General features: G+C 39.6%; 2 protein-coding genes and 1 pseudogene across 18 annotated transcripts in view; 1 reads left to right on the forward strand and 2 right to left on the reverse strand.

Annotated features, from left to right (window-relative positions):
* The first annotated feature begins 50 nt into the window (after positions 1-50).
* On the forward strand, positions 51-21,022 carry ADPRM (ADP-ribose/CDP-alcohol diphosphatase, manganese dependent). Of its 7 annotated transcripts, none has more exons than XR_013405832.1 (6): positions 51-124; positions 7,213-7,839; positions 8,754-8,870; positions 13,126-13,431; positions 14,364-15,281; positions 20,007-21,022. XR_013405832.1 is itself a non-coding variant. In XM_015118508.3 (5 exons), the coding sequence occupies exons 2-5, from the start codon at positions 7,239-7,241 to the stop codon at positions 14,402-14,404; spliced, it is 1,065 nt and encodes a 354-aa protein (XP_014973994.2). In that variant the 5' UTR covers positions 67-124; positions 7,213-7,238; the 3' UTR covers positions 14,405-15,228.
* Positions 12,055-27,227, reverse strand: part of TMEM220 (transmembrane protein 220) — a 21,585-nt gene continuing 6,412 nt past the window's right edge. For 2 of the 11 annotated variants that reach the window (XM_028835768.2, XM_028835767.2), the window contains 2 exons: positions 26,107-26,202; positions 16,004-17,506 (listed from right to left, as the gene is read on the reverse strand). In XM_028835768.2, coding sequence (XP_028691601.2) covers positions 17,371-17,506; positions 26,107-26,202 — 232 coding nt within the window. In that variant the 3' untranslated portion in view covers positions 16,004-17,370. 11 annotated transcript variants of the gene reach the window in all.
* On the reverse strand, positions 17,860-18,437 carry LOC144335336 (protein mago nashi homolog pseudogene; annotated as a pseudogene).

Genomic DNA, 27,227 nt, shown 5'->3' on the forward strand with positions numbered 1-27,227 from the left:
CGATTTCCGGTAACGTTTCGCTTCCTCCGGAAGTCGGAAGGAGCCGCTCTGTCCGTCCCGCTCGTTGGTGGCGCGGTTGCTTATCCCGTAGGCTGGATCCTTTCAGCTGAGGGGCCGGCGCACGGTAGGTGGTTGCTTGCGGCTGGAGGCGGGTCCGGCGCGGGCTGGGCGGTGCCACGGGACCGCGGAGCCACGGAAGGGGGATGCCTTAGGGGTCCAGGTGGGCGGCTGGGCCGAGGCAAGGCGGCCCGAAGCGCTGGGGGCGCGCCGCCTTGGTCGGGGGCTTAGGTGACCACAGCCAGCTCCTCGCCCCGGGGACACCCCAACCTCGGAAGAGAGAACACACTGCCTAGAAACCCACAGGACTAGGCAGCCCCCGTAACCCTTCCTTGTCTGGCCGACTTTGTCAACGTCGTCCTGCCGGCCAAGAGGAAGTGCAAGATTGTTGACTCCTTTACATCTTTGAAATAGAAACCGACCCATTGCAATTGAAATAATCTGTAACTTAAAAAAAAAAATTGCTAATTAGGATAATTTGAGTGGTTTGGGTGGTCTGGAAGAACTTTAAATGCCCAGCGCTTCTAGTTATTTAATATTATATTGTACCCTAATTAATAAAGCATAGCAGTGTATAAAGAAGTGTAGATGGCATGATATCCCGTCCCTTAACTTAGTCTTTCTGGGCCCCAGTTTCTTAAAATACTCTCACGGACTCCCTTGCTTCCTAAAGTTTCGTGATTTGAAGTTTGTTATGGGTTCCTCGCCTGGAACTGCTTATGTTCTTTATTAATGAGGCCAAGAGCATCCGTATGTTTTTCGTTCCTTGTGCAAGTCTAACTTCATTCCATCTGCCTTTAAGATTCGCAATATTAACCACTTCCTCCCCGCCCCTACCTCGGTGGTTGCTTTGCAAAAACCTCTAATGACTTAACTACAGATCCCGCTCCTGTGTGGCTTTTTTTTTTTCCCCGCAAGGGACCGACACCGAGTAGGAGAAACTCGTGCTCTGGTGAGTGTTGGACCAGAGCATGGTTGGTTTGCTTGTTTTCTATGAGTTGGCCATACTAGCCAACTGTGCTGCTCTCTAACCCAGTAACGGAGCATCCTGTTACCTGTGTTTTTTGATTGTTGGTTGGACTAGGATTTTCAGAAATTTCTGCCAGAGTTCTTAAATGTTTGTTCAGCACTTCAAGTCGTTAATCAAACTATTTTTTTTCTATCTTAAAGTTGCCCGTGGGTAAGATTTTTACTCTTTTATCTTTGTGTATTTGTTTGCCCAGGGATAATTTTTTCCTGTAATTGACAAAAAGACATAAAAGTACCTTGTGTAGTCAGGCAAATAGCATAGAAAAAGTATTGTTCATCTCTAATTGCCCAATTGTAGGTTACCTGATCAGACACCCAAATTAAGATTGAAGTCAGTGTTTCTAGCTCATCTATTAAATTTTATTTGCTAAAGTGCTTCTTTTAGTAGCAACTTCTTCATATTAATTTTATAATATTAAATAAAATACTATCATTGAAGTGATAGTTCTTGGGGCCAGATGTGGTGGCTTCCGCCTGTAATGCCATCATTTTGGGAGGCGGAGGTGAGTGGATCGCTGGAGCCTAGGAGTTTGAAACTGCAGTGAGCTGTGATCAGGCCACTGCATTCCAGTCTAGGCAACAAAGCAAGACTATGCCTCTAAAAAATAAATAAAATAAAAATAAAATAGTTCCTGACTCAAAGTAGGTGTTTTATAACTGCATTTTGGATGAATTGCTAGTAACACCTGAGCCTGATGGCAAGGACCCATGAAACCTTAGTGTCAGAAGGTGCCTACAGTGTTATCGTGTATATCCTTATCACTTTTATTACTGCTGTGAAACCACCAAAGTTAACAATTGAGGTTTATGTTTTGTTTTCCAAGTTAGATATTTTTCTTTTTTCTTTTCTTTTTTTTTTGTTTTTTGAGACGCAGTCTCCCTCTGTCGCCCAGGCTGGAGTGTGCAGTGGTGCGATCTCAGCTCACTGCAACCTCTGCCTCCTGGGTTCAAGTGATTCTCCTCCTTCATCCTCCCAAGTAGCTGGGACTACAGGTGCGTGCCACCAGCCTGGCTAATTTTTTTTTTTTAAATGTATTTTTGGTAGAGACAGTGTTTCATCGTGTTAGCCAGGACAGTCTCAGTTTCCTGATGTGATCCGCCCGCCTCAGCCTCCCAAAATGCTAGATTACAGGCGTGAGCCACTGTACCCGGCCCCAATTTAGATATTTTTCTTGAGAGAAGCAGGGCATGGATTAGTATCATCTGATATTGGTTCTATCAATAGTGATCAGATTTTGTTATTGACATAACTTTAGGCTGGTTTGACTGGGACAGCTAGGCCCTAACTTTTTGTGAACTTCCCAGCACCCTAATGTGTTTACTGCATTTTTGTTCCAGACCCCTGCCCCTTGGGCCTAACTCCTAACCACAAACATTTCCTGTCCCGACTTAAGTTTCCTTTTGGTATGCTCTCTGCATAGAAAACGTCTGCTGCACCCTTAGGCTAGGAGCCTCTGTTAACAGTAGTTTCTCTTAACAGAGTCTCCTTTATTAATCTCTAGACTTCCCCTGCTGCCCCCTTCACCTTTGACAATAGAGTGAAGGAAACATACTTTTTTCAGGATAGAGCTACTTCTTTTACAAGTTCATTATTGATGCTTGAAGGCTTTCCACAAGGAACTTCAGCCTTCTGCCGATCTTAAGTATTGGAGAAGTTTTATTAGTATGATCTTGTAGCAACTTTTCAGTAATTAAGCATCCTTGGATATGGGAGGCCTGAGGCAGGTGGATCACTTGAGCTCAGGAGCTTGAGACCAGCCTGGACAACATGGCAAAACCCTATCTCTACAAAAACAAAAGAAAAAAGCCCCCCAAAAAAGCCAAGTGTGGTGGTACATGCCTGTAGTCCTAGCTACCAGGGAGGCTGAATTGGGAGGATCACTTGAGCCCAGGAAGTTGAGGCTACAGTGAGCCGTGATTGCACCACTGCACTCCAGCCTGGGCAACAGGCAACAGAGCCAGACCCTGTCTCAGGAAAAAAAAAAAAAAAATATATATATATATATATATACACACATATATATATATATATATGCCTAAGGTGGTTTTCTCAAAATGCTGGCTACTTACCCTGTACCATGACTTGATGGGAATTTTGAGAGCAACTCTTACAAACTTTTCTACATTATTCTCTTCTATTAAAATGTTGCAGTAGTTTCAATTATCTGAGGCTCATTAGACAGATTTTCAGATATATAATTTTAAAATTATTTTCTTAACATGCATAGAGTACTTTATGGTTTACAGAGATTTACAAAGTAATAGTTTACTGTGATCATAACTCAGTTGAAGCTCACAATAACCTGTTGAAGGTTATTTTGCTCCAGGAAACACAAGGACTATAATTCAGTTCTGGGTCTTTCAAAGCACTTTCAGCACTTCATAATACCTCTTTAAAACTTAGATAATGTAGCATATAATAAATGGTGCAGGCAGACTTTGAAAACAAAGTTCACTAAAACTTGCCATTCTCCTTTCTATTCAAAAGCGAAATATTTCCTTAGGTCTTCTAATTTTTCCAGGTTTGATTTTCTCTAAATTTTTGAATTTTTTTTTTAAACTTTATAATTTTTTTTTTTTTTTTTTTGAGATGGAGCCTCGCTCTGTTGCCCAGGCTGGAGTGCAGTAGCACGATCTCTGTTCACTGCCAGCTCCGCCTCCCAGGTTCACACCATTCTCCTACCTCAGCGTCCTGAGTAGCTGGGACTACAGATGCCTGCCCCCACACCCAGCTAATTTTTTGTATTTTTAGTAGAGATGGGGTTTCACCATGTTAGCCAGGATGGTCTCGATCTCCTGACCTCGTGATCCGCCCGCCTCGGCCTCCCAAAGTGCTGGGATTACAGGTGTGAGCCACCGTGCCCGGCCTATATATACATTTTTAAACACACATAAAAGTAGTTAGAATAAACCTCTTGCACCCATTCCTAGCTTCAACAATTATCCTCTACTCACTGATTTTTTTTGTGTGTGTCTGTATTTGGTGGAAGGAGGGAGCTATTTTGAAAAACTTTCTGACATTAGAATGCATATTAATTCTAAATTTCCTCACTGGAGGTGGCTTTGAGTTTTTGATCTCTCTGTTCACCAGGACCAATCTTTCTGAGCTCCCTCAACATCTCCCTGAACCAAGAAAGGAAAGGCTAAACTCGCTAGGAGAGTCAGTTCCCTAACCACCTGGTTCTTTTTGCCCTGACATACTCACGTCTGATCCTGTCTTCCCTGAATGTGTTTCTGAAATCTGAAATGCTCCCAAATCAGAAACTTGAGCACCAACATAAAGTTCAAAGGAAATGTTCATTGGAGCATTTTGGATTTTGGATTTTCAGATCAGGAATGCTCAACTGTTAAGTATATTCCAAAATCTGAAAAAGTTCGAAATCTAAAACACTTCTGGTCCCAAGTATTTTGGATAAAGGGATACTAACCTTATTTTTAAAAGCCATGTATATTCAACACTTTGGATCTCTCTTTTTCCCCCAGAACACATTGCTATTTTGAAGTGTGCCCCTTGGTGCTTCTCTCCACATTAACTTTCCTTAAAAATTGCCAGTTCTTAGGATAGCCTTGAGTTTTTCTAAACTGAACTGTGTTCCAGTGGAAGGTGTATTTGAGAGGATTTTGGTATCAAATGACAGAAAATAAATTTGATTTAGCTTTAAGCCCAGGAGAATTTATGTGCTGATATGTGTAACTGAATGACCAGAAATGGTTCTACCAGGGACAGGTGAATTTAGGTATTCAACTAATGTTTTCAGAAATCTCTGTCTTTCCATCATTCAGAATTGTTTCCTTCTGTGTTGGATTTCTTGTCCGTTCATTTTTCTCCAAAAATTGAAGCCTTAGTTTATCAGCTTAGGAGACAGTGACTACTTTTGCTAGTAGTGCCAGCGCCTGTCCCAGGGCTGATGCTTATTGTGACCTAGCTTGAGTTGCATGCCTACCCCTAACTGGCCAGAGGAAACTAGGCTTTTATTGGCCAGGTCTGGGCCATGTGTCTGCGATTTCACTTCCCCAGCTGGTGAATGGGGATGGAGGTCAGACCACAAGAACTGAGAGTGGGAAATTGGAAAAATGCCTAGAGAAAAATTGGGGTGCTGTCACCTTAAGAACAGGAAATGAATGCTGGGTAGGCAAAAATAACAGCTGTCTTCTGGAGAGAAGATCCAGTTCATTGGGACTCTATCCCCTCTAGGAGATCCACAACACATATTGTCACCATAAAGGCTCTGAATTTAAAGACAAAAACAAGCTCACTTGGCAGGGGATAAGATCACCCCCCACAAATAGTTTTCTCTTAACCTTGGTGATAATATTCATGTTATATACTTGCTAAGTTATCTTCTGATTTGATTCTTCTATTAATCTGAACTTGGAATCGCAAATATTTGAAACCTAACATAAGGCTAGAGATTTTTAAACTGACTTAGATGGATTTTTGTATTTCCTGTAATTTATTGAAGTTACCCGCTTTTCCAATCAGATTACCTCTAATTTACACACCCTCATACATACTTACTGGCTTGCTATCTAATGAGATTTTCAGATGGGGGCTGCAGGAAGAAGCGGGCAAATTAAAAAAAGTATGAGAATACCATGTGTAAGGATTTCCATCTCTTTCTGGTGCTGTTACCTATTTTAGGGCTAGATATACCCAACCAGATTAAGGAAGAAAGTAGCTGAAACTTATAATTAGGTGGATTAAAGAGTGTATCATTAGTAACAACAGTTTTAGGATGAAAAGAGGCCCCTAATTCTCAGATAAGTCAAATCGAAGTCTTATCCTTATTCCAATTGTGGAGTTGTTTTCATCTCTTATAGGAGTACTCTTAGAGTTGGGATTTTACATGTCCGTAGAGGTTTCAGTAGGAACTCTGTAGATACATTTGTCAAATGACTAGAGATGAGGAGTCTGAAAGTAATTTTGGAAAGTCAAATGAATTTTTAGGTTTTAAATAAATTCAGACACCACAGCAACAGTTAATTACTATAGTCTTTATGACAAAAATTGTTGACAATTTAGGATTTTGGCCTTTGATTTTTGTTTGAATCATTAGCGTTCTGGGCTCATTTAAGAGATTATAATTTACAGTTTAAACAATCGAATAATAGTTTTTTCAAGGTTAAATCTTGCTCTTTTTGGCCACTGAGGCAGGGCAGAGATCATTTATAAGAAGAAAAGATTTCATCTTTTCTGTTTTGATGTGGGGTAGGTTAATATTCAAGTTTAAAAGAAAAAAAAACCCTGGTTCAAATTAGGATCCAGGGCTGGTGTGGTGTCTCCTACCTGTAATCCCAGCTACTTGGGAGGCTGAGGTGGAAGGATTGCTTGGGTCCAAGACCAGCCTGGGCAGCATAGTGAGACCATGCAAAAAAAAAAAAAAAAACAAAAACAAAAAACCACAAACAAAAAAAGCAAATTTTAATCCCAACTATTGAAGAAGCAGGAACCACTGCTCACAGAAATGATAATAGTCACGTCAGTTGGTTTTTGTGCTGGATGTTTTTGTTATTGTTGTTTCAAATTATTCCTCTCCTTTCATATCTGCATTGCCTCCCCCTCACCTATTACTTCAGATATAAAATATGAGAAACTTATTTTGGGTGACCTACCCACCAAGGAAGAGCAAAGATTCAGCCTGACACAAAATAACCCATAATAGGAATCTTGCAAAGTACATACAGTGAATGAATGTAATATACAGCTTACTTAAAAAAATAATAATCTTGAAGTTTTTGATAGAATTATTTGGTGTTTGTGGGACAGGTGTGTGTGTGGGGGGGGCGTGTGTGTGTGTGTGTTTAAAATAAATATTTCTTAAAAATCAGCCATTATTCCAGACTTAAATTGGACTTTATTAGCATTAGAATGTCTATTTATTGATAGGATAGTACCTTTTGTAAATTGTTACTCTTCTGAAAGAGATTATCTATTTTCCAGAAGAGAAAGCGAGTGTTTTAGATGGTTAGTAGTTTAGACCTAAGACTGTTGGACTCTAAAGCCCATGTACTTTTTCCTGTACCAAGCTGTCTAATGAATTAACCTTTAACATTCCCTTTATCATTTTCTGCAGTGAAATTGGGAAATTAAAACGTTTATAATTTAGCTGTCTTTTTTTACTTTAGTTTATTTAGAAACCTGTTTGGAGGTTATGGATGATAAACCCAGCCCTGAAGCCCTAAGTGAGAGTTCAGAGCGTCTTTTCTCCTTTGGCGTTATTGCAGATGTTCAATATGCTGACTTAGAAGATGGCTATAATTTCCAAGGAACCAGGCGGCGATACTACAGACATAGTCTTCTTCACTTACAGGGCGCCATTGAAGACTGGAATAATGAAAGCAGCACGCCCTGTTGTGTCCTTCAGCTTGGAGATATCATCGATGGATATAATGCACAGTATAATGCATCCGAAAAGTCCCTAGAACTTGTTATGGACACATTCAAGAGGCTTAAAGTGCCAGTTCATCATACATGGGGAAACCACGAATTCTATAACTTCAGTAGAGAGTATTTAACACACTCTAAACTTAACACTAAGTTTCTAGAAGATCAGATCGTACATCATCCCGAGACCATGCCTTCAGAGGATTATTATGCTTATCATTTTGTACCATTCCCTAAATTCCGGTTCGTTTTACTTGATGCGTATGACTTGAGTGTCTTGGGCATGGATCAGTCTTCTCCAAAATACGAGCAGTGTATGAAGATATTGAGGGAGCACAATCCAAATACGGAACTGAATAGTCCTCAAGGTGAATTATTCCTTTGAGCTGAGAATCTAATAGATTGTCTTTAAATTCTTCAACTACCTTTTATTCAGCAGGAAGATGGACAATTAAGGTAAAAGAATATTGTCACTTGTTCAGGGTCAGGATTTCTCACACGCCTGCTCTCACATGGATTGGTTACAGCTTATTCAAGATTGATTAACAGATATTTTAAATGCCTATTCTAGGCCGGGCACTTTTTCCAGAAGTAGCTATTCTGAGCTGTAAACAATACTAACAATATTAACTTTTTTGATGGATGGAATGGAGGGAGCAAACACAGTAAGTGGGCAAGACATGATAAATGAAACAGAAACAAGGTTATTTCCATGGTCATAAGTGCTGCCAAGGAAATAGCGTATGATGTTATAGAGTGTTGTGGAAAAGGATTAGGGTTACTATTTTAGATTAGGTGATTAGGGAAAGCCTCTCCAAGGAGAAAGATATTTAAGCTGAGACCTAAATGACAAGGAGGAGTCTCCCTGGGAAAGAATGGGCATAGGGAGTTAGCAGACTGAGGGAAAAACATGCACAGGCACTAAATGGAATAAGACTTGAGCACTGTTGAAGAGCACAGGAAAGGGCCAGGGAGGTACAAGATGATTTTGGAGTGTAAACAGGGCCAAGACTATGTAGTGGCTCAGTGGACTTAATAAGAAGTTTGCATTTTTAGTCTAATGGAAAGCCAGCGAAGTAAGCAGGGGACTGTCAAGAGTGAGATGCAGTGTGATGTATTTATATATTTCTCTAAATGCTTGTGATTTCCTATTTTAAGTTGATTATTGCTAATCAGATGTTCGTAAAGAAAAAACAAGTGTCCCTACATTAACTAAATTTGAATGTCCAAATGAGGGGAAAAAATGACTTTTGATGGGTCTAACTTACTGAATTCATTTCAGGACTTTCTGAGCCCCAGTTTGTCCAGTTTAATGGAGGATTCAGCCAAGAACAGCTAAACTGGTTGAATGAAGTGCTTACATTCTCTGACACAAACCAAGAAAAGGTGGTGATTGTGAGTAAGTATTTAAATTATCTGATTACACCAACATTTTAGAGATTGGGAAAAGTTAGGTGTTAAAGCATACTAACAATATTTGTGTTTTGATATCCTCTTTCTATAAAATGGACACTTAGTTTAAACATTTCTATTGAGAAACCACCTGAATATAAGATTAACATTTAAGGATGAAACAGGAAAACGTAAATAACAGAAACATCTTGCCATATATTGGAGCCTGTGAGTTGGTCTTTTAGGTTCAAAGTCGAATTTCCTCAAATGAGATCAGTTTATGAAGTCATTTCTTTTTTAAACATTAATATTATTATTGAAATCATTTTAGATTCGCATGCATTTGTAAGAAATAATTCAGAGCAGTCACTTCTATGCTTTGCTGTTTCCTCCAACGTTAACATTTTGTAAAACTTTAGTATAATATCACTAGCAGAATAGTGACATTAATACGAAAATAAACACTCCAGAAGTTTGGCTTTTTCTAAGTTTTTTTTTTTTTTAAACCCTCTCTCCATAAGAGAAGCAAGAACCCAAAGGTGAGATGACTTCACCATGATAACTAAGACATAAAAATTACCAAGAAACTTGACTCAAAATTAAAAACAAGCTGAATTCAGCCTGGCCAACATGATGAAAGCCCATCTCTACTAAAAATATTTAAAAAAGTTAGCAGGGCATGGTGGCACGCGCCTGTAGCTCCAGCTACTTGGGAGGCTGAGGCAGGAGAATTGCATGAACCAGAAGGTGGAGGTTGCAGTGAGCGGAGATCATGCCACTGCACTCCAGCCTGGGTAACAAAGATCTTATCTCAAAAATAAATAAATAAATACATAAATAAAGCCAAGCACAAAGAAAAAACACTGAGCTGAATTCTGAAGTGTGGAATCCAGGATGCAATCAGCTTATAAAGGAGCTTGACGCCACACTAAACAATTTGTTGGTGGAAGTCAGTACCAGGGCGTAGATCTTTTCCTCAAGGTAGGAAGCCCTGAGTTTCTTAAACTCTAATGAAGTAATTTCTAAGTGAGAAATTCCGTTCGGGGACCATACCAAATCTCAGCCTTCGAGACCTGCCTGTCAGCAAAGTGGCCACCAAACAGAGGCCACTGCTGCCTAGATGCAGGAAAATGCATCCCCTGGTATTATAGGGGATGCGGGCTAAAGGCTCAGCTGGCAGGGAGCACTGTGCAGTTCTCTAGCTGTGCCTCCCACAGAGTCACAAGGAAGTTAGATTTGTATAATTTTCATTTAGAATCATTTTTGATGGATACACTGCCATCAGAGATTGTAGGAATCCAGGGGTGCTTAAAACGCGTGTGTGCGCACATGCGCACGTGAAGACACACATACACGGAACTGAATTTGGATTTGCAGCATGATGGGGAGACTTGGATTGGAGGTTGAGATTAGAGCCCTTGGTTTAGAATTAGATTGATGTGGGGTAACAGGTGAGAAGGCTAGACTGAGAGCCGGAAGGACAGGATGCCATTCTGGCTCTGGTTTATATGAGCTGTGTGGGCCTGGGCAAATAGCAAACCTATAAACTGCAGTATTCTCAATAGTGTATCTAATGAAATTATGAATATGAAACCCCTGGCCAAGCACAGTGGCTCATGCCTGTAATCCCAGCACTTTGGGAGGCTGAGGTGGGCGGATCATGAGGTCAGGGTTCGAGACCAGCCTGACCAACATGGTGAAACCCCATCTCTACTAAAAATACAAAAATTAGCCAGACGTGGTGGCAGGTGCCTGTAATCCCAGCTACTTGGGAGGCTGAGGCAGGAGAATCACCTGAAACCAGAAGGTGGAGGTTGCAGTGAGCCAAGATCACCCCACTGCACTCCAGCCTGGGCAACAAGAGTGAAACTCCGTCTCAAAAAAAAAAAAAAGAAACCCCTTTGAAAATGATAGGCTATTCAGATAGTTGATTATGTAAAACTATATTTCTATCTGTAAAGGTAGTTTTTACTTATTAATCTTCCACTGATGTGGTAAAAACACATAGAAGGAGAAGTGTTTCTGCTACCACTCGAATACCAAATGTCATTCAAGGGTTGGAAGAGATGAGTGCCCTTGGGTTGCTGGAATGATGTGACACCTTTTGGTTCTGTAATAACTGGTCTCAGAAACTAGGATACTTCTTGACTTGTGTCTGCTTTTAAGTTTTCCACTGTCAGCCTGTTCTGGAGCTGAAAGGAAGCTAGAGATCATATAGCAAGCCTTTGAATTGTAAAGATAAGGAAACTGAAGCCCAAAGAGACTGAATTGCATAGCAGAATCATGGAGCTGCTGACAGCACTGAGACTAGAATCCATGCTTTATGTCTCCATCCCCTTTCCCATGTGATCCTGTGTTCTTCCCTTTTCTTTTTACTCATGGCGGTACACCAATCTAGCTTAGCAGTCTCTTAAATTTCTTCTACCATTTGATGTAAGCCTAGAAACTGGAAAGGCAAACTTTTAAAAACGTAATGATTGAAGTTTTCTTTAGTAAAATTTAAAAGTTAAAGTGTAATAGACATTTTCTTTTGCTTTTTAACTTTCATGGTAGCTACTCCGAGGTCACCCTACGTTTTGAATTTTAGCCATGCAGTTGGAAGGATAGAATTGCCATTAGCTAAGATAGGGGACACGGCAGGATGAGGGATGTGAGTGGAGAGGGCAGGGGTTCAGGTTTGGAAATAGAAGTTTCAGATGCCTACCAGACATCAGTGGAGATGTTGAGTGGGCAGTTTAGACATTAGAAGTCTGAAATTCAGAATAGAGATTTGGGCTAGATAATAAATGTGGAAGTTGAAAGAATATAGATGACATTTAAGGCATATAAATCACTAAGAGATCACCAATGCATTAGGTATAAATAGAGAAGTCCGAAGACCAAGCATTCAGGTACTCCTGGTAAGACGTTGGGGAAATGAGGGGCAACTGGCAAAGGAGACTGGAAATTAGTGGCCATCGAAGTTGGGGAAAAACTAGAAAGACACCACTAGGGGAAACAGTGGGGTCCTGGAATCCAAGCGTTTCAGGGAGACGGGACAACTAATTGTGTCAAATGCTGCAGGGACTTGATAGATGAGTCAGTATGGCTTTGAGGTGCTGGAAAGCTGCACGCGCCTTTGGACGCTTAGCCCTTAGGTGGTACTCAGCGCGTGTATGCACTTTAAAAAAAAACAACAACAACTTGTATTACAGATATTAAGTAGAAGCATGTTTAAATTTTAGAATAAAAACGAACAATAGAAAAAAGTGATTTAATGGGAAGGTGCAACGTGAGCTGTACTTCAGAGTGAGAACCGTGGCTTGATCATAGATGTGTTGCTGTTAGAAATTCCAACTTCTCCTCACTCTACTTCCACATATCTCCTGTGGACGCCAGTATAAATCTTCCCTGTTTTAACTGTTTTTCATCTGTAAAGTGGGTATGGTTACCTTGATCTCATGGGTGTTTGAAGTCTCACAAATCAGTTCTGAGACATTGTTTATGTCAGTGACACATGATCCATGGCCCATCCCTAAACTGTTTGTTTATTTATTTATATTTACATTTTTTGAGACGGAGTCTCCCTTTGTCACCCAGGCTGAAGTGTGGTAGTGTGATCTTGGCTCACTGCAACCTCCACCTGCTGGGTTCAAGCAGTTCTTCTGCCTCAGCCTCCCGAGTAGCTGGGACTACAGGCACCCACCACCATGCCTGGCTGATTTTTATATTTTTAGTAGAAACAGGTTTCACCATGTTGTCCAGGCTGGTCTTGAACTCCTGGCCTCAGGTGATCCAGCTGCCTTGGCCTCCCAAAGTGTTGGGATTACAGGCGTGAGCCACCACACCCGGCCTGCTCTTTAATTATTTAGTGTTAAATCATTCTATGTATATAACATTCATATTTAAGGAAATCAATGGGATTGGATTCCAGCACAGCACCTGTCCAATTTCGGGCTGCCTTTGCAGACTGCCCTGCATAGGACACCCTCGATCTTCCTCAGTGTTTGGGCAGCTTGAGACGACGTAGGCCTCAGAGATTCAGGGTTTTGCCTCTGCAGCAGCCTGTCGCACCTCATGTGAACTGTCTCACCCTTCTAAGCTCCAGAGACGTGGCTGTAGATGGCCTAGTTTTCTCATGTGTGTGAATTCTCTCTGGTCTCAGTTCATTTGCATAATGAGATAGCAATTTTTTTTCTTTTTCTGAGTATTAACTTTCAGCCATTTATTTTTATAGAAGAGATATTTCTTGGCTTATAACTCTTCTTTTCTTTAACTAACAGGCCATCTTCCCATTTACCCAGACGCCTCTGACAGTGTGTGCCTGGCCTGGAACTACAGAGATGCCCTGGCAGTCATTTGGTCTCATGAGTGCGTGGTGTGTTTCTTTGCTGGTCACACCCATGATGGTGGCTACTCTGAGGATCCTTTTGGTGTATATCACGTCAGCCTAGAAGGAGTTATTGAAACAGCTCCAGACAGCCAAGCGTTTGGCACAGTTCATGTCTATCCTGACAAAATGACATTGAAAGGGAGAGGCAGAGTTCCAGACAGAATTATGAATTACAAGAAAGAAAGAGCCGTCCATTGTTAGTCTAATTTATTTTGTTTAACTTGATAGAAAATGAGCTTTGTATGTGTTTGTCCCTCCTAAACAAAAAAATAAAAATCCTCTGTCTCATTGTTTAGTATTCAGCTTGCATAACAAAATATATTTATAGTTTCAGTGTGTGTTGGTTGATAAAATACTCAGAAATGTTATTTCGGCTCATGTATCCATTGTAAGTTAGAAACAAACCAGGGAGGAGACTGAGGCAGGGGCGAATAGTCTTTGTAAGGGGCATATAGTCCTCCTGAGGGATTTTATTTGGCCTTACCTGATTCTTTTTTAACTTTTTACAAGGAGAATGTATTTACATGTATTAACTATGTAACTTCAAGTTCACCATATAAGCTCAGGTAAACTTTCTATTCACCCTGCTGTGTAAATGAGCTTTGCAGAATTTTTGTTCAGAACACGTATACTTGGATTTTTGTAGGCTTGTATTCCCATTTTGTAAATAAAATTACCAAGAGTTATTTCACGGGTAAGCATGTGGCGCTCCCATCCCTGTAAGAAGGGCCTCCAGAAAAGTCATGTAGTCCTCTTGGGATTCGTAGGACCAAGTGGCAGTGCAGCCATGTGCCAGCCAGTTTGGTCTGTTTGGGCCACCAACCACTGCTGTGTGAAGCTACAGCAGGTAAATGAATTTACACTGACTCCCTTTAAACACTAATGGGACATGTTTAACACCGTTTTCATATATGCTAAGGCTTATGTGCAGAAACACTAGATGGCAAATGGGAACTATTCAGATGTAGAGTAAGTATGATTCAGGGCCTAAACAACTATAAGAAATAAGCATGCCTGTTGAATACATGGGCACTATAGGGATATAAAGGAGTATTAGCTTTCTATGGCTGCTGTAACAAATTCCCACAGACCTGTGGCTTAAATCAACACATACTTGTTCTCTTGCAGTTCTGGAGGTCAGAAGTCTGAAGTCATTTCCACTTGGCTGAAACCAAGGCGTTGGCAGGGCCGTGCTCCCTGAGGAGGGTCTAGGAGGAATCCTCTTCAGCCTCCAGAGCTGTACTTCTTGCATTCTGTGGATCATGGCCCCTTCTTCTATCTTCAAAGCCAGCAGCGTAGCATCTTCAGATCTTTCTTTACTGTCGTATCATATTCTCTGCTCTCCGTAGTCAGATCTACTTCAGCCTTTGTCTTGCAAGGACACTTACAGTAACATTTAGGGCCCATCCAGGTAAACCCCATCTCAGGATGGCTTAATCACAGCTGCAGAATTTATTTTGTGCTATAAGGTAACATAGGTTCCAGGGATTAGGACATGGATCTCTTTGAGGGCCATTGTTCAGCTGACCAGAGGTGACTATAATGTACTCTTGCACTCATAGATCTTACCATGAATTGGACATCCATCATTCAAATGTGTGAAATTTGCTGTTACACAAAGAAAGGACTGAGGGAACATGGAAGAGGAATTTAATTTTGTTCGAAGGGATTGGGGATGACATACAAAATGTAGAAAAATGACTTAAATAAGTGGGGAAGAGTATATCAAGTAGAATAGCAAAAGCAGAGGCATCGAAGGATATGCCAAAGTTAGACATGGCCAGTCATGCTGTGACGATTCACCAAAAAGGTGCCGGGCTGGGGGCAGGGGGATATGGCAAGAAATACGGCAGAAAAGGGCAGGCTGGGGCTATATTATGGAGAGCCTTGAATGATGAGCCAAGAGTTAGAATTTAACTTGTCAGATAGTGTGGAGCCCTTGGAACTTTCTGAGCTGGGGAAATACATGATTAGATTTGTGTGAAATAGAGAACAATGGAAGAAAAATGTGAAGGTGAGAAAGATTTTAATAACAGGCTGGGCATGGTGGCTCACGCCTATAATCCCAGCACTTTGGGAGGCCGAGGTGGGTGGATCACTTGAGGTCAGGAGTTCCGGACCAGCCTGGCCAACATGGTGAAACCCCGTCTCTACTAAAAACACAAAAATTACCTGGGCATGGTGGCAGGTGCCTGTAGTCCCAGCTACTTGGGAGGCTGAGGCAGGAGAATCGCTTGAACCCAGGAGGTAGAGATTGCAGTGAGCTGAGATCGCGCCACTGCACTCCAGCCTGGGGGACAGAGCAAGACTCCATCTCAAAAAAAAAATTTTAATAGAAATATTAAATTTAATAATACTTAAATTCAATTTCATTAATAAAGACTTCAGGCCGGGCGCGGTGGCTCAAGCCTGTAATCCCAGCACTTTGGGAGGCCGAGACGGGCGGATCACGAGGTCAGGAGATTGAGACCATCCTGGCTAACATGGTGAAACCCCGTCTCTACTAAGAAATACAAAAAACTAGCCAGGCGAGGTGGCGGGTGCCTGTAGTCCCAGCTACTCGGAAGGCTGAGGCAGGAGAATGGCGTAAACCCGGGAGGCGGAGCTTGCAGTGAGCTGAGATCCGGCCACTGCACTCCAACCTGGGTGACAGAGTGAGACTCTGTCTCCAAAAAAAAAAAAAAGTTGCCATCCAGATGCTTAAATATAGGACTGTCCAACAGAAATGCAATGTAGGCCACGCAAATAAAAGTAAACAGAAACAGATAAAATCAACTTAACGGTATATTTAACCCAATATAGCCAAAATACTGTTTCAACATGTAATCAATACAAAAAATATTTTACATTCTTTTGCTACCCATGTCTTTAAAATCCAGTGTATTTTACATTTAAAGCCCCCCTCATTTGGACAATAAAATTTCACTGAAAATACTGTATCTGTATTTAGGTATCATAAAATTTGCAATTGGAAAGTTAGATTCAAATACCCAAGTTGTTCTAAACACGGTAAGTTTTCTAATCATCAAGTACCCATTTTAAAATGAAAATGGAAATGAAAAAACAAAACCTCTCCTCCCTAGGGTTACTTTGGACATCCATTTGTAAAGAATGTGTATAGATTTTGACCTTATTTCTCATTTAGAAGGTACTTATATTCCCTATTTCCTTCCTGATTGGTCCCTAATTCCTTTATTCTATCCAGCTTCCCTTTCTTTCCAAGACATGCCTGCTCATTTGGTTCATCTAGAGTTCTCCTTGAGTTCACTGCACTGTGCCAGATCTGGATAAGATTAGTTTAGGGCTGGGCTAGGCATGGTGGCTCACACCTGTAATCCCAGCACTTTGGGAGGCTGAGGTGGACAGGTCGCTTGAACTCAGGAGTTCAAGACCAGCCTGGGCAACTTGGCAAAACCCTGTCTCTACGAAGAATTTAAAAAAAAACTAGCCAGGCGTAGTGGTGCACACTTGTAGTCCTAGCTCTTTGGGAGGCTGAGGTAGGAGATCACCTGAGCCCCGGGAGGTCCAGACTGCAGTGGGCCATGATCATACCACTGCACTCCAGCCTGGGCAACACAGTGAGACTGTCTTAAAAAAAAGAAAGAAAGAAAGATCGAGGTATAGCCCTCTCTTGAACCTCTATTTCAGTATATTACCCAATCCCTGCTCCCCCCTATTTTAATCATGGACAGCCCTCCGTAATCTTTCCGAATACTTTATATCTTCAGAGTGTTCTTACATTATCTAGATTGATCCTTGCTACTGTATAAGTAAGTAGATGTGGCATTAATCCTATGTTATAAAGAAATATCCACTAAGAGGTTTATATATTTGCCCAAATTACATAGTTACAAAGTTGAGTTAGAACTCATATTTTTAAACTTCTATTCTCTAGCCTTTTCCACTACATTATGACACAAGACCCTGCAGAAAGTCTTCCGAAAATATCAGACTGTCTCTGACTTGTCCCATCCAATCTTATATCAAATTATACGCACCCTTAAAAAGTTATTTGTAGTTTAAAAAAACTCTATTAGCCCAAATTACCTAAAATAAACTCCCTGGCTTGTTCCTCTAATGTTTATAAAAAATTGATTGAAAATATTCATTTTAAAAACAAAGTTCTTGAATTTATTTAAATTACTGTCTTGCAATGAGTTGGCCAGGAGGACCGCATTTCCTTGTTAATATATATGTAGACCCATGAAATAAATGGGAAAAGTGTGATTACAATGGCAATAGCCAACTGAATTCTTCCACCAACTGGAGTCCTATAAAGACACAAAAATTATTATAAATAAAAATCCAATAAAAATTACGGATTGCTTTGGAAACAAGTATAAAGACTGAATTGATAAAACACATAATTACATTTTAGTATATTATCATCTCAGTTGTTTTATTGAAATATAACTCATTGATTTATAGAAATTAATTATATATATGCTAAATATAAATCCTTGTTTATATGTGTTACAAATACCTGGTCCCACTTGATGTCTTTTGAGGAAGTCAATGATTAATTTGACAGTGTTAAAGTTGATCTTTTCCTAATGATTTTTGTGTTCTGTTTAAGAATTTCCCTCACCAAAGTCTTGAAGGTATTATATTCTCTAGAAGTTTTATTGTTTTTTATCACATATTTATTAAAGACATTTATAGTTTGTTAAAAAATACTGCCCTGATATACACAACATTTTCTTGATAATGGTAATTAAAAACTACCCCCACCCTGCCATGTTCACACCAATATTCAATTTAGATTGGTTTAATCTTGAAGTGTAATCCAGTAAGACTGAAGACCAAACACTTCAGGTCCTGGGCATAGATAATAAAATACTCGTAAGCCCTCCAGATCCTTGGATTGATTTACATCAATAAGGGAACCAATTTTTGATGTTGTAAAAGAAATGTGTTCATCTCCAATAACGATTTCAAGCTCCTGCCAGCCCACTTGGTTGGGAGGAGGCCATAACGCATCATCCTCTTTGATAATTTCCCTGTCATAAATTATACTCTTCAGTTCCTCCATCACACTTTTATGTACATAAGCCTCTTTTCTGATCATGACATCATTCTTACAATTGCTGTTGTTGGCTTATCTTAATTTCCCGTCTGGTCAGAACTCAAACTCCAGAAACTCGTGGCTGAACTTGCCCTTGTGCCCCACGTAGTAATGTAGATAAAAGTCACTCTGGATGGCTTGCAAAAGACAACCGAGACCGAACTTCTAAGAGAAAGCCGCACCTCCACGGTCTGTGCCTGACACTCTGTTTTGCTTTTTTATGATAGATCTGTGATCCCCTTGGAATTGATTTTTATGAAAGTTGTGAAGTAGGGGTTGTTTCACTTTTTTCCAAATGGATATTGAATTTATCCAAGCCTATTTATTGAAAAGACTGCCTTAGATACTGTGAAGTACTATCTTTGTCATAAGTCTAAACTCTACATATGTATAGATCCGTTTCTAAATTCTACTGTTCTATCATTTTATTTATTCATCCTTTTGTCATTATATGTTTAGCCCTCCAATTATTTAGGTCTTCTTCAATTTCTCCCATAATGTGTTCTAGTTTTATGTGTAGAGATTTTGCATATCTCTGCTAGATTTATTCCTAGGGAGTTGATTTTCTGAATGTTTTTATAAATGTTAACTTTTTGTTTTATCACTTTCTGTTACTTGCTGAAAGAAATGCAGTTAATTCTTGTGTCCTGATCCAGTGATCATATAAAACTCACTTATTCTAGTGATTTCTTAGATTCTTTTTTATTTTCTACATATGTATTCATATCACCTACAAATCGTAAAAATTTTATTTCTTCTTGTCCAATCCTTGGGCATTTTATTTCTTTCTCTTGCCTTATTTTACCAGCTGGGACAATAGCTAGCATGGCATTGAGTACATATGGCCAACCTCATCTCATTCCTGATCTCAGAGGGAAAGTTTTCAACTGTTCACCATTAAGTCTCAGGCTTCAGTGTGGATCTCTTCTATCAGGCTAAGTTCCCTCCTATGCCCATTTTCTGAGAGCTTTTAACATGAATGGATGCTGAATTTTATGAAATGCTATTTCTGTATGAATCTACAAGATAGTTTATTTTCTTCTTTCATTCCATTAATGTGGTGGAAAACATTGGTTGGTTTTTTAAAATGTGAAACTAACTTTGCATTCCTAGAATAAACCCAACTTGGTGGGTGGGTTATATATTGCAGGATATGATTTGCTAATATGTTGTTTAGTTTTCCATCTGTGCTCATGAGTGAGACTGACATGTAATTTCATTTTTTTGTCATGTTCTTGTCAAGTTTAGGTTACCTGTCCTCATAAAATTAGTTGGAAAGTGTTTCTTCTTTTTCTGTTCTCTGGAAGTATTTATTGAAAGTTGGTATTATTTTTTTCCTTAAATATTAGGTAGACTTCTCCAGTTATGCCATCTAGGTCTAGAGTTTTCCTTTAGGAAAAATTTAAATTATGGACTCTATTTTTTTTTTTTTTTTTTGAGATGGAGTTTCATTCTTGTCGCCCAGGCTGGAGTGCAATGGCGCGATGTTGGCTCACTGCAACCTCCACCTCCTGGGTTCAAGCGATTCTCCTGCTTCAGCCTCCTGAGTAGCTAGGATTACAGGCGCCTGCCACCACGCCCAACTCATTTTTTGTATTTTTAGTAGAGATGAGGTTTCACCATGTTAGCCAGGATGGTCTCAAACTCCTCACCTCAGGTGATCAGCCCACCTCAGCCTCCCAAAGTGCTGGGATTACAGGCGTGAGCCACTGCACCCAGCCCTATGAACTCAATTTCTTTAATAGTTATGGGACTGTTCTGAGTATTTCTTCTTGTGTAAATGTTGGTAAACTGTATTTTTTCAAGAAATTTGTCTATATTTTCAAATTTATTGGTGTAAAGTTCTTCATAATATCCACTTATGATTTTTACAATACTTATTAGATATATAGTAGTAGTCTCTTTTTTATTCCTGATATTTGTTATTTTTATTTCCTCACGCTCTTTTTTCCTTTTTGTCTTGTCAAGGCTTATCAATGTTATAAATCATTTTAGAGAATCAATATTTGACCTTGTTAATCCTCTATTTTTATGTTGATTTTCTTATTTCACTGACTTCTGCTTTTATGTTTATTTTCTTCTTGTTTCTTTGGGGTTTAACTTGCTGTTCTTTTCCTAACTTCTTGAAATGAAAAATTCCTAACTTGCTGGAAAAAAATGTACTCATGGCTATATGTTTCCCTCTAAGCAAGATTTTTAGCTGCATCTCACACATTTTGATACGTAGTATTTACCTTATTCAGTTCAAAATATTTTCTAATTTCTGTTGTGATTTCTTCTTTGACCCAAGTGTTATTTGAAAGTGTATTTCCTAACTTCCAAATATACAGGAATTGCCTAATTATCTTTTTGTTAATGATTTTTAGTTTAATTGCACTGTGGTCAAATAACATACTCTGTAGGATTTCAGTCCTTTGAAATTTGTTGGTACTTATTTCATGGCCAAACATACAGTCTTTTTGTAAAATACTGAATGTGCACTTGAAAAGAATGTGTATCCTGCCATTCTTGGTTTATTGTGTGGTTAAAATCTTTTATATCGTTATTTTTCTTTTTTGTGTTTGTTTGTTAGTAACTGAGAGAAGTGTGTTAGTCTCCCAAGATGACTGTGGCTTTTTCCATTTTTCCTCTTAGTTCTGTCATTTTTTGTTGTATTTATTTGGTGGCTATATTATTAGGTCCATAGAAATTTAGCACTGTTATGTCTTCTTGATGAACTGAACCTTTTGTCATTGAAAAGTGTCTTCCTTCGGCATCTTAAATCTACTTTCTAACAAGTGATGTTGAGATAACCAGATAGCCACATAGAAAAATATAAAATTAGACCTGTTCTTCATACCATTACACCAGGATAAATTCTAAACAGATCAAATATTTAAATGTATAAATGAAACCATGCAGGTGTTAGAAGAAAACTTAGGTAAGTTACTTTACAACCCTAGAGAGAGAAGTTTTCCTAACTATGACTCCAAATCCAGAAGCAATAAGGAAAAGGACCGATAAATATAATTACATGAAAAAAACAACAACAAAAGACTTTTTCATGGCAAAATATACTTCGCATAAGCAAAGTTAAAGGAAAATAACACACTGCAAAGAAATATTTTCAGCTTACATCACAGATAGAGCTTCTAAAAATAGAGAAGACCAGCAACCTTAGAATCAGGTTAAACCTACGTTGCTCAGAGATATACCAAGATTTTTATAGAAAAAGAAATATAAATAGCTCTTAACCATATGAAAATGTGTTCACTTTTGCTCTTAATAAGAGAAATGCAAGGTAAAACTACCCCTTTCTCAACTATCCAATTAGTAAAAATTCAAGATTTTGATAACGTACTCTGTTGGCAAGGCTATGGGGAAACAGACACTGTTAGCCATGGCTGGTGGGGATGCAAAATGGAAGAGCCATCTGGAGGGGAATTTGGGAGTACATAGAAATATTAACTATGCAATTACACTTTGACCCAGCACCTCTCACTTCCAGGAATTCATCTCAAAGACACGCTGGTAAAAATATGTTAGATATATGCATATGGCTATTAATTGCAGCACTATTTTTCATAGCAAAAGCCTGGGTACTATCTAAATAGTAGAGGACTGGTTGATTAAGCTATGGAGCCATCAGCAGAGTAAGAAAAGTTGTTCTATACTATAGAATGATCTCTAGGATGTAGGAACTGGTAAAGCAAGTGGAATACAACTGTGTACAATACACTGCCAGTTACCTAAGATAAGCAGGAACACAACGAAGTCACACATGTGCTCCACTGAGAAATCGTGGAAGGATAAACTATAAAACTGAAAAAAGTTTCCCCCATAGGGAAAGGGAAGACATAGGGTCAGGGGGATGGAGAAGCTAGATTTCTTTTAATATATCTTATTTTATAGATTCAACTTTTGAGCCACGTATATATTTTACATAATTATAAAATAATATCCATATATTTTCAATACAATTAGCCCTAGAAATAAATGAACCTAACTGTGTATTCACTTGGTGGCATTAGCATACAAAACAACTACACCCAGTAATTTGAGTATATACATTCCTTTAGTAGGTTATACCTTAATAACAAAAACAAAGAAAAGAACCTGTTTTTGGTAGTCATATTATTATTTTGAGTTTGCGTTTGTATTGTAGAAATCAAATGGGTGACTATATTGAGATCACTGAGACTAGAGGTTTTGCCATGATTAAAAGGAGATACAGATATAAAATATCCAATAAGGTTAATGAGAACTGGTATTTCTGAATTTTAGTAGTTAGGATAAACTCATATTTTAAGTGTATATGTGTACATGTATATATATATCTATGTATGCATATACATTTATGACATATATATAAATTCATAAACATTGCAAACACTGTTGATTCCAGGTCTGTGGCCCAAAACATGATCCTGGGTATAACATGCGCCTGGAATATCTTGTCATACCAGAAAGCAAGGAAGCTATCAAACGTTTACTAGGGTCATGTCAGAATTCAGGAGCAAACCTGAATAAGTGCCACTGGTCAAAAATGGGACAGTCTGAGCATCAATAAAGACAATAACTGTCATGGACTGAAACACATCACATATGTTTAAATCAGCCGGGCGCGGTGGCTCATGCCTGTAATCCCAGAACTTTGGGAGACCAAGGTGGGCAGATCGCCTGAGGTCAGGAGTTCGAGATCAGGCTGGCCAACATGATGAAACCCCGTCTCTACTAAAAATACAAAAATTAGCTGGGCATGGTGGTGCATGCCTGTAATCCCAGCCACTCGGGAGGCTGAGGCAAGAGAATCACTTGAACTCAGGAAGCAGCGGTTGCAGTGAGTCGAGATTGTGCCACTGCACTCCAGCCTGGGTGACAGAGGGAGACTCTGTCTCAAAAAAAAAAAAAAAAAAAAAAAAAAAAAAGAAAAGAAAAAGAAAAATATGATTACATTCATAACTTTTTAATGGTACTAAACAAAGAAATAAAGCAACAAAACTCACTGGTCACCTTTGGAGGATGCCCAGGTAAGAAACAATACATTTTAAAAACTGGTAACTAGGCCGGGCACGGTGGCTCATACTTGTAATCCCAGCACTTCAGGAGGCTGAGGTGGGTGGATCACCTGAGGTCAGGAGTTCGATACCAGCCTGGCCAACATTGCCAAACCCTGCCTCTGCTAAAAATACAAAAATTAGCCAGGCATGGCGGCACACACCTGTAGTCCCAGCTACTTGGGAGGCTGAGGCAGGAGAATCACTTGAACCCGGGAGGCGGAGTTTGCAGTTGCAGTGAACCAAGATCTTGCCACTGCACTCCAGCCTGGGCGACAGAATGAGACTTTGTCTCAAATAAAAAGAAAACTGGTAACTAAGGGAGAGAATCAGCTGCTTTTCATTTCACTTTCTTCTGATGATCTGTACTCTAGCATGGCCAAAGGATAAATAAGTGGACATTTTTCTTTATGGAAGTTTTCCAGCTAATAAACAAGTAGTGATATATTATCATTAGAATATCACAGTTTTGCAACCAAAATGAACTAATGGATTTAGGCAATACTCATCAAAGACTATTAACATCACAGATAAGCAGCTAGGTGTTAGGTATATTATGATGGGAGTACATAATGCCATTACTTAACATGAAGTAGTGAATACTTAACATGAAGTAGTCAATAATACCAGAATCTGGTCAAGCCTCTAGATCTAACCACCAATTTATAGGAAACATAAGGTGCAGAAGGACAGACATTTAAAACTCACAATACCGAAGTTATTTCTTCATTTTTTGTATGATCATGGTAGAGTGGTTAGTTTTTAAGTGCTTATCTTTTAGAGATACATTCTGACATACAAAGGAAACAATGTGATGTCTGGGATTTATTTCAAAATACTTTAGCAAGCCAGGCACAGTGGCTCACACCTGTAATCCCAGCATTTTGGGAGGCTGAGGCAGGCAGATCACTTGAGGTAAGGAGTTCAAGACCAGCCTGGCCAACATGGTGAAACCCCGTCTCTACTTAAAACACAAAAATGAGTTGGGTGTGGTGGCATGTACCTGTAATCCCAGCTACTTGAGAGGCTCAGGCAGGAGAATCACTTGAACCTGGGAGGCAGAGGTAGCAGTGAGCCGAGATTGCGCCACTGCACTCCAGTCTGGGCAACAGAGCGAGACCGTCTCAAAAAAAAAGAAAAAAAAAAAGTTTGGCAGTGTGGCGTGGATAAGGTTTAGATAAAACAAGATTGGATATACCAATAATCATTGAAGCTGGGTGATGAGTACATCTGATTCACTATATTAGTCTCTCTGCTTTTATATATGTTTGAAAATTCCCAGTAAAAAGTTAAAATGAAAAAAATTAAAAATATTCACAAAAAGTTGTTTTTCGCCAATAATTGCCTTAAATTCTACTTTGTTGTTAAAATTGCAATACTGTATTTCATTTGGCTGGTGTTTGTAATTTTTTTCATCTTTTGACTTTAAATCTTTTTATATCAGTATAGTTAAGGGTTTTCTTTTGTAAGCAGTGTAGAGCTGGGTCTTCCTTTTTTTTTTTTTTTTTTTTTGAGATGGAGTCACGCAGGCTGGAGTGCAATACTGCTATCTCAGCTCACTGCAACCTCCGAGTCCCGGGTTCAAGCGATTCTCTTGCCTCAGCCTCCCAAGTAGCTGGGATTACAGGCGACCGCCACCACACCTGGCTAATTATTTTGTATTTTCAGTAGAGATGGGGTTTCACCATGTTGGCCAGGCTGGTCTCGAACTCCTGACCTCAGGTGATCTGCCCGCCTCAGCCTCCCAAAGTGCTGAGATTACAGGTGTGAGCCACCTTGCCCGGCCTAGAGTTGGGTTTTTAATCTTTTTATACACTTTGAAATTCTTTGACTCTTAACTGAAATCTTTACCTTTACATTTAATGTAATTTCTGATATCTTTGCATTTAAATCTGTATCTTAACACACACTTCCTATTTGTCCCATTGTTTCTGTTTCCCCTTCCCCTTCTCCTGCCTTCTGTACTCATTTTGATGCTCAGTGGTTACCCTAACAATTACAACATGAATCCTTGACTTATCAAAATCTAATATAAATGGATACTTTTACCTCATCTCACACAATTAAAGGACCTTCGAAGGCTTAAACTCCATTTACTCTTTTCCAGCTTTTATGCCACTGTTGTCGTGTATTTCTATCCTGTATATGTTTAATTAGTTAATATTCATTGATATGTACACATGCATTTATATTGTCTTTGCTCTTCATTCTTTCCTGAATCTCTAAGTTTCCTCCTGAGATCATTTTCCTTCACCCTGAAGAACACCCTAGACTGACAACTGCCCATGACTACACTGGGCCTTGTAGAAAACTACGGTTTTTGTGGACAAGAGTGACCATGACACTGTAAATCAACTATTATTAACTTCCCTTAAGAAAAGGGAAGATTTCTTTCAAAAGATTCCTGTTTTTACTTGTATGGCAGTATTTTCACTTACTACCTGATTTTATCAGACTTGAAGATATGATTCCTTTTTTTTTTTTCCTTTGAGACACAGTCTTGCTCTGTCACCCAGGTCAGAGTACAGTGGCGTGATTAAGGCTCACTGCAACCTCTGTCTCCGGGGTTCAAGTGATTCTCCTGCCTCAGCCTCCTGAGTAGCTGGGACTACAGGCGCCCGCCACCACGCCGGGCTAATTTTTTATATTTTAGTAGAGACGGGGTTTCACCACGTTGGTCAGGATGGTCTCGATCTCCTGACCTCATCATTTGTCCACCTCGGCCTCCCAAAGTGAAGATGTGATTTTAACTAATGAGTTGAATACTTACTTTGAGGAACTGCGGCACAGGATAATCCATGCTGTAATAATCACCAGACCACACAGCTCCCTATAAAAGGGCGTACATTTCAGATTTTGGAAGTGGCTACAAGTGAGATGGATATCATCACATTCTCTCCAGGACCACCTGATAGCGCATTCTGATCAAATGACTCTCCCTCAAGATCTATGGCATCGATGGAATATTTTCAAGTCTGACCATGATTCATACATTACTTTTTTCAGATAATTTAAAGCCTTGTATGAAAATACATTTCATCTTAAAAGGCAGATATGAGATCCCTGACTGTACCCTGATTTATAAGTGGATCCCCCCAAAATGAAATGAATATTTTTAAAAATCCACAGATATATCACTTTTTTCAGGTCGCTGGAAGAAACAGTGCAACTAAGAAAATCCAGATTTGATCAGTCAATACTTTTACATTTTTTTTTTTTCTGAGACGGAGTCTCGCTCTGTCGCCCAGGCTGGAGTGCAGTGGCGCAATCTCGGCTCACTGCAAGCTCCGCCTCGCGGGTTCACGCCATTCTCCTGCCTCAGGCTCCTGAGTAGCTGGGACTCCAGGCCCCTGCCACCAGGCCCAGCTAATTTTTTGTATTTTTAGTAGAGATGGGGTTTCACCGTGTTAGCCAGGATGGTCTTGATCTCCTGACCTCGTGATCCGCCAGCCTCGGCCTCCCAAAGTGCTGGGATTATAGGCGTGAGCCACCGCGCCTGGCCAATACTTTTACATTTTTAAAGAGGCTTCAGTGTGAGGCAGAATGAGCCCAAACCAATACGTAATCTGTGTATATACTATAAGAGATTGGGTCATTTCTTAGGGGAGAGGAATGATTTGTAGTACAAATCATACTAATAATTTGGAGGTGGGTATATGCTTCTATATATATGTATTAGACACACATATCTTTTATGTAGAATAAAAAACAATCACTTCAGCCATAGTACCACTAGAAGCCCCACCCTGAGTTCACTATAACCCATGGGCTTCATGCTGGAAGTGATTTAACCCATTTGGTCTACATTCTCATCTACAGACCCAACCTATAGATTGGCCCTCCAGTGTTCTGAAGATTGGGGGTTATAACAAAGAAGCACCTTTTCAGTGA

The sequence above is a fragment of the Macaca mulatta genome, chromosome 16, assembly GCF_049350105.2.
Source record: "Macaca mulatta isolate MMU2019108-1 chromosome 16, T2T-MMU8v2.0, whole genome shotgun sequence".
NCBI classification, from domain to species: domain Eukaryota; kingdom Metazoa; phylum Chordata; class Mammalia; order Primates; family Cercopithecidae; genus Macaca; species Macaca mulatta.

Coding starts and splice junctions, on each gene's coding strand:
- ADPRM (XM_015118508.3), top strand. CDS start 7,239: ATGGATGATAAACCCAGCCCTGAAGCCCTAAGTGAGAGTTCAGAGCGT. Junction 8,871..13,125: donor AGAAAAGGTGGTGATTGTGA/GTAAGTATTTAA, acceptor TTTAACTAACAG/GCCATCTTCCCATTTACCCA. Junction 13,432..14,363: donor GAAAGAAAGAGCCGTCCATT/GTTAGTCTAATT, acceptor GTTCTCTTGCAG/TTCTGGAGGTCAGAAGTCTG.